We start from the raw sequence: 12434 nt of genomic DNA on the forward strand, positions 1-12434 counted from the left end.
TCTCGTTATAGAAATTAGGGTCTCCCATACTTAAATCAGCTGAAAAATGAGAGTGTTCTCAATGCTTCCCAAATCCAACAGCCTGCTCAAGCAGGGTCACCTAGAGCAGGCTGCCCAGACTGTGTCCAGTTGGGCTTTGAAAATCTGCATGGATGGAGAGACCACAACCTCTCCAGGCAACCTGTGCCAGTGTCCAACCACCCTCACAGCAAAGAGGGTTCTTCTTGTATATCTTCCTTTATATGTGTTCTGACCAAACTCATTCAATCAGAAATATCAACAAAACTATTCTTAAAAGAGAAAATAGATCTTACACATACATTCAAGCCTATTTTCACTGCTTAGCAGCCCTTTCAGAATGAAAGTCTGTATGGTTAATACTAATAATTTGCAATTCCTTCCAATGTCTTATCATAGTAGTAAGAATTTTTGCATAGTTCTAATGTGAGCTCAAGCGAAAATCATGCCAGAAGATCAGATGTTTTCTACACAGTGCATGAATTAAATTTTTCTGAATCTACAACTTAGGAAAACACAGTCACTAGAACATAGCTGGCTTTGAAAAGGAGAATAACAAACTGTCATTTACTATTACAGACTCCCCTTCCACTACTCCTACACCTCCACAGAAGCTCATCAGTCCAAACAAGTCAGCCAGACAAAGTAACAATAGTTTTCCTGAGCATTTATGTAAAAAATGTTATGTGAAAAAGCTTTGTCTTATGCTTCCCACTATCAGTGGAAAACTCCCAAGAGTGCCAGAGCAGAAGTCTGTACTAGGAGCCACTTACTAGAGAGCAAACAGATTAACAAACCTCCCCCCTAGAAACCCTTATTCTATTCAGCACCTCGTGTTTAAGCAGATACTGCACAGAGCATCTAAAACTAAAGCTGATCATCCTGCACATACCAAAATCTTTCTTACAGCTGTATATTTACAGAGCAAAGGGGAAAAAAAAAAAGGTATTTCTAAAACAAATGGACTGTATAGAGCAACACCTGACTCCAACACAGATGAAATTAAAAATTTCCAACTTTTTTTGGCAATGAGATTAGTATTTTCTTCTGTTCAAATGTACTGAACACCAAACCACTGTTAGCACAAAGTCAACATCACTGCAGCTCCAAAAATTCGATTCCAAACTCCCAGTGCATTAACTATAGGAGCTGATGGGAAAATCAATGCAAAGAAGTAAATATCAAATATTATCCTTCTTGTTATGTTATCCCACCACTTTAAAGAGGATCAATAAACACATCTGAAAAAAGGACAAATAAGCACAATCATATTTTCCTCTCTTTGTACATTTGTTAATTCTTTTAAAATCAACTGCCAGCCTATATTAAAAAGTCTGTACATGTTAACATTGTACACTATCAAGATAATTTAACCCCAAATGCACTCATTCACTATTAATGAAAGTATCAAAAATATATATAAAAATAATGAAAAGCTTTCACCTAAAGCAAATGGAGCATACTATGAATACCTGGTAAGGGCTGCTGAATAATTTTCTCCATCTCATTTACAATCTCTTGCCGAATTCTGAAGTCCTCATCTGAGATGCCTTGTTCGTTTGCTGCCTCGATGAGAGTGAAACTCAGAGCAGCCAACTGTGCAGGCGAGGGCGGTGGGAGCGCCCGCAGCTCATTCTCTTCTTGCTTTTCCTGAAGAATTGGGGGATGATGTCATTAAAAACTGGTATTTTAAGAGGAAAGGCTATCTCTTACTGCTGTATTGGAACATGCTGTTTGTGTCCTGACCAACACTTCCAAAGGGAGGAAATCTGCCTGGCCTAACTGGCAAATACAATAGTGTGGTCCCAGGAATGAGAGCAGATGCTCAGTGTTTAAAACAGAAAATGTCATTTCACAGCTGGCAGCTGGAGAGGGAATCTTCTGTATTCCATTCCTGAACCACATTTTCTGACAGTTCTGAAGCAGAATTCAACCAAGAAAATAAAAAGCTCTAATTGTTCCTACATCATAAAAGTAACTGAGGGGGAAAAGTCACATGGATTTTTTCTGAGTGGATTGTACTTGAAGGAAAGTTATCAAAAGCAGAGAAAGTATTCCTAGCTCCAAGGAAATTTTGTAAGTTGAGTCCCATTACTGTTTAAACAGCTGGTTCCAGAAAGTACTGGATTTAGTGCACCCATCCAACAGCAGGAACACGTCAGATGCATCAAGTCATTTGGGAGTAAGTACAACAACCCCTTGTTCCATGAATTCATCAACTACATGAAAGATATGACTGAAATAAATAATAACTATAAAATAAATATGCACTAAGAAAACACAGTACAGTATGAAAATGTTTCTTTAGTTCTAGGCTGCATCTCTCAACTCTTCTGTTCTTATCTGAACAAATTAAGTGTAAGAAAGAATATGAGCATTTTTAAAGTAGTATGGGATTTTTTGTTTTGACATTACTTTAGGATTTTTCTTGAGTTGGGAAACCACAGCTGCTGCTGAGCTTATCTGATTGTCATGTATCTCACAGAGCTGTAAACAGGAGCATTTTATGCAGTAACAATTAAGACAGTTACATAGGTATCACCATGATGCTACACAGAAAGCTATCTGGGCTAAGTGCTAAAAAGTGAAACTGCTCCCTGTCCTCCAGAATTCCATTCAGTGCTAAAGAAATCTCATTGCTCAATTCTCATCTTCATGCCCAGATGGAAAGCATGGCAAGGAAGCGTTTATAGAACAATTATAGGGCTGGCCCATTTTTTTAAGCATGATGCAATTTACGAGACAGTGAGAGAACCTTAACAAATAATCACTGACCATAATGTAAAAATGTTACTTTCTGAGATTTAATGGATTTATGGCATTTGGAGTCTTCCAGGTGATGACTTGCACACGTTTTAGAACTACAGTATTAATGAAAAACAGAAGTATGGCAAGAAATCCATGGAAACATGCGAAAGTAATTTGACTGAATTTTGGGAAATGGTTATAGAAAGAGTAATTTTAACCATCTAAATCACAAAATCCAACATCCTGGGTAATCTGTAGCTCTTTATCAGCATTTAAAAAAATGGGCTGGCAAGAAAATCTGTGCATCTTTTATTGGATTTCTTACATGTAACAGTTCTTTAGAGCAAACCATAACACCATGGTATCTGATAAGGAAATTCATTTTCTCTTTGTAAGCCTTAGAACTGCTTTTCATATTAAGTACATTAAATAAACTCAGGGTGATGATGAATGAACTGAATCCTTCCTTTCTGTAACTCTTCTAAACTTCATAAGTGTGCCAAAGTATAAAAAAACAACATCCCCAGCCCTACCTCCAATCCCCGGAGGTCTTGCTACCAATGGCATTATTTTCAGAGAACACAAAAACTGAATATATTTTTGTGTAATATATATTTCTCACCTAAGTTACCTTGCATTCTCTTACTACAAGTATGATGAACTGCTCACTGCTCAGAGACACTAATTCAGAAGCAATGACCAAAACTGTCCTTTCCTCTCTGCCTGGACAAATCATCAAGCCCTTCCTCTTAAACAGAAAACCGAAATTTGTGGATCTCTGCTCAGCACACAAACTTTCACCTAAATGAACATGATCAAAGAAAACAAACCACATTACAAAAAACTTTTGATTTCAAAAATAAAATAAAAAACCAGAAGGATATAAGAAAGAAAAAAGTAGCCATAATTTTGTTAACTTACCATTATATTTTTCTTATGACGTTTTTCCTTAATATGTTTGTGGGCTCCCTGGATATTTTCGATGTGGACTAGGCAGAGCTTGCATAGATACTGACAGTTGGTGTATTCTGGGGAGCGCTGAGGAAGAATTGCCATAGATTAAAACAAATATTTCTACCACTAGTGCCTGAAAAACTCAATTCATTGATAAATAAACTGTATTTAACTATTATGTAACATTTTTAATGTAAAGGTGCTTTGCAAATATTAAGCAATCTTCAAAAACAAGCAGAAATGGATTTTTACCTGTATGACAAGAGGGGAGAGTGAAGGAAGGAAGTGAGATTATTTGAATATTACATTTCTCAGTAAATTTAGTGACGTAAGATTAAGGCTGAAGAGTTTATGCTTCTTAAGGCTGACCTAAAGACCAGTAAGCCATTCCCCTGTCAGGTGAAGCTTTTAATTACTGGCTAAGTCTCAGCATCTCCCTGCCTATCCCTGATGAGGAAATGGCAGCAGCTCAGCCAGGTCCTGCTCTGCTGTTGTGTCACACGGTGCTGGCTCTGCCCTGTTAGAAAGGGTGTGGCCAGGCGGCCTGGGGAACACAGCCACTTCCCAATCACTGTGCTCAGCCAAGGTGGGATCCTCCAGCTAGGGCTGATGCTATCCCACTCTGATGGATGCTCTGGAATGCTCAGAGCCGGGATGGATGCTCTGGAATGCTCAGAGCTGGAGACACTTGCAGAAGAAGCACCTTTTTGCACACAGAGCCTGGCAGAGATGGAGTACACAAATGGAGAGTGGCCCCCTGGGAGATCCCCAAGGCTGCAAGAAGCAGCCAAACATCCAGAGATGATAGGGAAGAAGGGAACCTGTTTTCCCAAGGTCCACAAGGGAAGTTTATACCATGGAGTTTTTATTCAGCCAGGAAACCATTAAGACCTGCTGGACTCAAAGGCAGAAAGGACTGTGCAAGAGAAGGGCCTGTTCCCAAACACTTCACTTTATCTGTCTCATTCTGTAATTTTATCTTCTTGCTCTAACAGATCATAGCTACAGAGATGGGAAACCTTTTGAAAAGCTCACTGCAGAGACAAAAGGGTTAAAAAAAACCCAATTTAGATTTTCTCCAGATCTGTTAGACTTTTCCAATGACTGGGTGAGAAAAAAACTGTAACATTTTTGTCCTAATTCTAATACATCTATATTTACTAAACCCAAAAAGTATACTGAAAATACCAGATGTTTAAACAGTGACACAACAATGAATGAACACCATTTTAAGACACTGAGGTGGATCACAGATCAGTTAAACAAATTTGACTTATCATATGGAGACCTAAACCACTGTTAAATTTGGGCAACTTTTTCCACTTACTGCTTACTGAGTTTGACCTTTTGCTTTTGGAAAAAAAAAACATTCTGATACTCTACAACTGCAGAGTAAATTTAAATTTAAAATATTGCTTTAATTACAGATTTTTTAAACCCCATTTTCTCTAAGACAGGTACCTAGTAAGATGAAATTAAACATCCCTTTGGAAAACAACCTACAGACAGTTACACCTGGCGACATGGGAAGATTCAAGTATTTGATGCCTGATGACCGAAGTAGATAAGAAATATTTTACCATTCTTTTATTATAAAGTGAGTATCAGCAGTAAAAGTATTTTTGAAAAATTTTGTGCTTCTTTACAATATTGGTCTGCAGTATTATGCTAATAGATGTTGCCAGGAAGGCTGAATCATGTAATAACTTCTATTTTGCCTTTATTGTGAAGACTTTTAAAATCACCTAATCATGCTTAACTCCAATGAAAAGGGCAAAACCTCAAAATAACAAGACAGAAAAGTTACAGACTACTACTTGTGTAAGACAGATGCACCCTAATAAGCCAGGTCTCAGGAAATTTGTCCTTGGATGATCAAGGAGCTAATCTATAAAAGAGACAGCTGTATTTTAAGGAACTCACAGAGAATGGGAAGGTTCCAGATCATCAGGAAAGAGAAACTTAAGAATATCTTTAAAGGGCTAAATAAGATGAACCAAGGAATTAGACACCAGTCAGAATTAGCATTCAGAAAAATACTGTAATCAATTTTTAATAAGCACATAGGGAAAAAACAGGTCAGAGGTGACAACCTGATCTGCTACAAACAATTGCACTAACCCAATCTTAGGGTTGCTTTTTTAAAGATCAGTCATAGTTCTTGAAGAAGCAGCAGCAGACGTTGTATTTGAATTTTACAGTCTTTGTCACTTGCCATAGTATCAGTCTCAAAAGGAGACCATAAACACTATCTAAATAAAGAACAGTAAGGTGGGAGCAAAACTGCTGAGAGAACTGTCCTCAGAGCACTCCTACCTAGAAGCATGTGCCAAGTATTCTTCAGCAGGGGTCCCTGTGGGGGCAGAAATATCCACACTTTTGTTGAAGAGGTAGGAAATGCAACAGAAAGTGTGCTGATTATAAATGTAAAAGATACTGACTTGGAAGAGGATACAGAAAATGTAAATGACAAAAATTCAGATATCACAAAAAGTTAAAGAAATTGAATAGATAACCTCCAACTAAATAATATCACAGCAAAGTATAATTCCTTAGGTATTATCAACTGCAAAACATACAGGGTTGGGAACACCTGATGGGCCAATTCTTAAGGAAAGGCCATGGGAATCATTGCTGGTCCAACTTTAAGCCAACATCCTACTGTTGCTGAAAAAGCAGAGATCCTAAATGAAAATGCCATATTTCAGAGAGATGAAGTCAGCTTTCCTCTTTATATGTAAGACTTCAGCTGAAATTGCATGTCCAATTTTGAACACCACTTACACAATGGGTGTTGAGAGAAAAGCAACAAGAATGAACCAGGAACTAAAAACCCCCTAAGACCAATGAACAAAGAGAGCCTAAAGAAGGTTTAATTGCTGGAATGGGAATGATTTTCCTATGTGCAGAATGTTATGAAAAAGAAGTAATAAACTTTTGGTTATTTTCCTAGGACAACAGATGAGGGATTAAAATGCTTCCATAAGATATTAACAAAATCTTCTGGGTTACCTACACTGACTTCAACATTTGTGTCACTAGAGATAATATTAAGAACAATTTAGGTGAACATTTTTAAGCAGTCATCTCCAATATAGCAACTGGGACTGGAGAGAGACACTAAAGAAAGCTCAAGGTTCTTTTTAGTCCTGCATTCTGAATTTCCAGAGAACCAGACTTAAATCGTATAAGATAAAATCTTATTTACATACTGGAATTGTAAACCTTCAGATTTAGAAAATTAAAAAAATACTGTTCTGCAAAGGCTACATGTGCCACAAAAGGAACACAAAGTTTCTAATCCGTATAATCTGCCAGGATAAACAACTAGTCAACTACTGGAGACACAAGCTTAGATCAGAAAGTGACTCATTATTAAGAAGAAAGAAACAGAGGCAGCAGGCTGTAGTAGAAACACCACCCAACCAGAAATATGGTGATGATAATGAAAGAGGACACACATTTTCTTTTTTATCTGATAAATAACCCAACCTACTTTTTCAAGTCGGGAGATATAATCTCTTTCCAGACGTTCTTCAGCTTGTTTCAATCCTAGTTGCTGTTCAACTGTCAGATTAGATTCATCAATAACACCAGTGTTTTCTAAATAATCCGCTTCCAATGTATGTTCTTTTGTTGATTCAGAATTCTTTATTTTACCTAAAGCAAGAAACAGTTACTTTCTTCAGAGTCATTCAAGGAGAGGAAAAGTGAAAATTAGAGTACAGAGCAGCAAAGAACCAGGCACAAATCAGAGCTACATTCCAGTTTTTTATCCAAACACTGTCCAAGATCACCTTAAACATTAAACCTGCTCCAGTAAGTTAACCAGTATTTTAAAAGGACTTCAGAGACTAATCTGCTACTAAGAGTGCTGTCAAAAACACAAAATAAAAAGGAAGATTAATTCTGTGCTTTAGTCAAATTCATAGTCTCTTCAATTGCTCAAAGCAAGAAAGTGTTTTGCCATCCAGAACACAGTCAACAAGCTCCCGATGCCCTACTGTAAAAGAAACAATAAATATTAGGCATAAAATTATTGTACACAACACATTTTGTAAGGAGGTAAGTCAGAGAACTGCCTCAAAGACGTTCACCCAAATGACCCTACAGAGGCTGGCAGCAGGCAATGCCAGCCCTCGGCCTGGAAGCTGCTGGAGTCACCCCTGAACGCCCCGTGACACCTCTCGCCCACAGGCAGCAGCCACTGAGCTCTGCAACGCTGCTGCTCCCAAAAACTCAGCCGTGCCACGGGGCCAGTTCCTCCACATGCCTATGCATTGGTCACAGGCCACTCATCTCTGCAAACATCCACAGCAAACTATTCCAGTCGCTTTTACATAAGCAAGAGTGAGGGTTATTTGTGCTTTGTCTTTTCTTCTCCTTTTTCTTCCCTTTCAAATGAGATCGATGCCCCCAGAGTAGCAAGGAATCAAAGCTGAGTAAGTTTTCAAGTCCTGGTTTCTCAGTGACAGATGGTCCCCACAGTACATAATGGGGGTCTACAAAGAGCTGACTGATCACAGGATGCTGCCACTTGAACTTGTTTTTCCTGTTAAACACTATTAAGACAGCTAAAAAACCACACACTTTGTTATTTTCCTTGTATTTCCATACAAGCAACTGTTGTAGCTGTGGGAAATACTTCAAACAGAAGGTCTACACCGGCTGGCATCTTAAAACAGCATTTTCATTAAAGAAAAAAAGCATTCTAAAGAAGTGTGACAAATTCTGAGCTATGGAATTAGCCTGGTGAGACAAAGCTTGATCAATATATTTAATTTTGACATTGCAAAACATGTGTAAGAAATGCATGCTCATAAGGGTAACCATTGATGGATGATAGGTATTCCAGAGCTCCCTAAATCAAAAAGCCACCTGCCAAAGCCTACTCAAAACATTTTTAGTAACAAAAAGAGCCCAACAGTCACAGAAAATAAGTAAATATTTCCCCTCTACGTATAATAGGAACTTTCCTTGCCCATTTTTCCCCTGATCTTTCTGAAAAGAAGTAATAACTGGCATTTCCCTGAGTGGCAATGATATTATGAAGGGTTCCCCCTTCCTAAGACACAATATTCACAACATTGCCTAAAACCCACGCACACTAAGTAGCTTACAAAGATGTTTAGGTCTTAGGCATAAGAAAAAAGGACAGCTATTATCATAATCTCTTGTTCTCTAAGCAATATGCTCGTATGAACATCATGTTCTTTCTAAATGCAACCAGCAACTTCGTACATGTGAAAAAATAACACCAACAGAAACATTTCAAAGCCCATTTCAGACTGTCAGCAATTGCACCAGAAGAAAATGGAATAAGGCAGTGTTAACTAATACTCACTGAAGTCATCAGACTTATGCTCCATTTTCCTTTGATCCACAGCAGTCTTACCAGGATCACCAGCCTGATCAACACTAGTCTTCAAAGTATGAACTCCCGCTGGATTTTCCAGCACCAGTTTCCCTTTCTGAGTAGCTGTTAAGCTTTCTATACTGACCCCATTCCCTGAAACATGGGAGCCTGGAGCATTTTCCCCCATTGGTTGGGATTTTGTCTGTTTCAGGTTTTCCATTGCTGATGATAAATTAGAAAATTTTTTTGCTTTTCCATGACTTCGATCCTGAACGCTTGATCCCAAATCTTTAGTTCCAGGAATACAACTATTTACTTTGCATGATTTATTTTCTCCTTGTTTTTCAGAACAAACTTCATTTTGTTTACTTTTTCTGCTGCTATTCCCACTTGGAGAACTTCTCCCAACATCCTTCACAGATTTGTCATTTCGATTATATTTATAATTTTGATTAATTGTAACTTTGACTGTTTTGCCTTCCTCACAGACAAGACGGACAGACTTCCTTGGGTCATGATTTTCATTCTTTGAGCTCTTGGCCTCTTCCATTATAGTGAAGACCTGCTTCTCCTGTCTCGAGACCACTTGAAGTGCAATTCTTCAGCAATTTGCCGTTGATTTTAAATCCTCTGTGCAGGCAAGGATCGTAGCTGATTGTCTACTGAAGAAATAATGATAAGACATTTTTAAAAACTAAGGAAAAAGATAATATGCAGACAGCACATTAAATAAACTTTAAAGGAAGGTGTTAATACAAATTATTATAGGAAGCATATTCACCCCACAGGCATAAGTACATTTTCAAAATACATTCCAGTATTAAAGTAAAACTCATGAAAATTTTGATGATTTTGATTTGTATTTAAAAGATGAGGGCCACGAAGAGACAAAAAAATGGCAGAACATGCTAAAAACCACTCAATGATAAACCTGCCAACAGCTTGCTTTTTTCTTCTCTTCCTATTTCTGGCTTTCTGAACAAAAACAAGACCCAAGATGTCTGCAACTACACTGGGAAAAAAAAGAAAAAAATTAACACATCTAAAAAGTACCACTCAATAAACGCACAGCTCAAATTAGCCACCAGAGGAAACTAATTCAGTTTCCAGCAAACAAGCTCCATTTTATTAACTGATTTAAAAAAGCATTTAGAGATATATCTCAAGGTATTAATAACAAACCTGACCAATCACCTGCACCTCCTATTCTCATATAAATTAACTACCAGCAATTAAGTAAGATTTAGAAAAAAAAACCCCACAAATAGTAAATACTTTGTTTAGCTGCAGATTAACTTTCCTCATTGGTATATGACCATCTGAGATTTATGTTGGAGACAACTCAAAGGTTTTGTTTCCAGTGGGAGGAGGTTCAGAACAAGTGGGTCTGTTTGTAAGGAATTAGTCTTGCTAATATAGAAAATGAAGGCAAGAATCTGCAACAAGAACTTGGATTTTTTGCTTATAATAACATTTAGACAGCAATTGAAAACTCTGAGAATGAAGCATCAGACAAAGAAGAAAACTATAACAAAATACGGAGTGCAGAAATTCTCTCTTTCCTGTCCAGCTGCATATTTGCTAGGTAAATGCATGACCCATGGAAATTTCTGGTTTTTAAAGAACCCAACCCTTACCACTTAGTGAAGAAAAAAAATAATAGAAAAGTCTATGAATTACAGCTATTAAAAGTATCACAGCATACTTTTGTACTTCAAAAATAAGAACCAGAATAAAGGATCAGATTAAAATGTCGGCTTATGAAAAAAGAAAAAAAACAACCAAAAAAAAACCTTTCTGAATATTATCAGTATGAAGTACAGTATTTTTTTTTCAGGCTATATAATACAGTTACTATCTCATTTTAATGAGACACAAATCAGAAAATACTTCAGGACACAAAGCATGTACTAAAAAGGGTTATCTTAAGTCTCTATTGATATAATTGAAAATACATATCTTTCAAAGGTGAAAAATCAAAGAAGCAAACAAAGCCCACAAAAATTTTCCTGAAGATGCTGTTAGCATCACATTCTTTAGTAAAATATAAAAACTGAAGAAGAAAAAAAATCTCCATTCCTAAATTTTTTCCAATGGCCAAGTATTTCATCTTACATTCTATTAAGATTGCAACTATTTTCTACTAAATACTGATTGCACCTGGTTCTTACTTCTAGATCAAAAGTCACAAAGATTAAATAATATTTGCCTTTGGATTGTAGCCAGTCTTTCCCATAGCAATTCTAACCAAAAAGCGGCAGGAATTCCTGCCCAGCTGTACCAGCACTGCTGAAGCCTCAGGGTGGTAAGGAGAGCCCAGGGTTCACCCAGGTTTGCTAAATTCAAGTTACTCCAGTCCCTGACACCGGTACAAAGCTCTGCTCTAGAGACTGGGGAGCTCTTACAGCTCGGTACACGTCACTGCCCTCAACCTCAACGCTGGGTTTGGTTTTTAATTTCATGTAACCAGAAGAGAAATGGGAACATGATTTTTCAAATTCTAAACTAATCATGCTTTACTTGCTCAACCTGAGGAGGGAAAAAAAACTCCCTAAACCAACAAAGACACAGCAATTCCCCGTTGAGCTCCGGCTGGGGGGAAGCAGCGCGGGGCAGCCCCGGCTCCAGCCGGACGCTCCCTCCCCGGGGCAGCTCCCTCCTTCCCTGGCGCTGCTCCTTCCCTCCCCGGGGCAGCTCCCTCCTTCCCTGGGGCTGCTCCTTCCCTCCCCGGGGCAGCTCTGCCGGCCACCAAACCGGAAAACCAATCCAGCCGAACATAAAGCTGGCACCAGGCAGGAGGAGGAGCAGCACGCCGGGCAATAACAAACAACTCGTAGGGTGGGGACAACTCCTGTTGGCACTACTTCCAGATTAAAGCTACCACGAAACTCCGGCATTGGAGGAGAAGTGAGGCTGCATTCTGGGTTTTGTATGTATCACGTTGTTAAAAGTCAACTTTTGAAAGTAGGTTTGTAAAAAATCTGCAAAAATTATTCAAATTATTTGATCTCAGCCATTCAATTAAATACACAATTATATATTCAAAGAGAATATATAATCTTTAATCAAATGGGAAAAAGTAACTAAAGAAACTGCTAGTAAAAACTAGAACCGAGCTAATGATTTGAGTACTGTGATAGTGTTGCATATCAAGAATGTAATCAAATGTACGTAGATAGCGTTAAAAAGCATATATAGTCTTTATTCCTAAGAAATATGAATAAAGACAGGTCATGACATTTCATAAGACAAGAATACTCTGTATGAAATGAAAGTCAGGAGTTCCACAATGAATGCAGAATCCAAAATGCAAGTGCAATAATAATGTTGCTGAACTTTGGGATTTCTTTTTCTTTCC

General features: G+C 37.9%; 1 protein-coding gene across 2 annotated transcripts in view; it reads right to left on the reverse strand.

Annotated features, from left to right (window-relative positions):
* TUT4 (terminal uridylyl transferase 4) overlaps positions 1-9741 on the reverse strand; it is a 36181-nt gene extending 26440 nt beyond the window's left edge. For both annotated transcript variants that reach the window (XM_014307832.2, XM_031058577.1), the window contains exons 1-4: positions 9065-9741; positions 7217-7380; positions 3688-3804; positions 1491-1668 (exon numbers count right to left, since the gene is read on the reverse strand). In XM_014307832.2, coding sequence (XP_014163307.1) covers positions 1491-1668; positions 3688-3804; positions 7217-7380; positions 9065-9626 — 1021 coding nt within the window. In that variant the 5' untranslated portion in view covers positions 9627-9741. The remainder of the gene's footprint in view (positions 1-1490; positions 1669-3687; positions 3805-7216; positions 7381-9064) is intronic.
* Between the last annotated feature and the right edge of the window lie 2693 nt (positions 9742-12434).

The sequence above is a fragment of the Geospiza fortis genome, unplaced genomic scaffold (assembly GCF_000277835.1).
Source record: "Geospiza fortis unplaced genomic scaffold, GeoFor_1.0 scaffold396, whole genome shotgun sequence".
Classification (NCBI taxonomy): Eukaryota; Metazoa; Chordata; class Aves; order Passeriformes; family Thraupidae; genus Geospiza; species Geospiza fortis.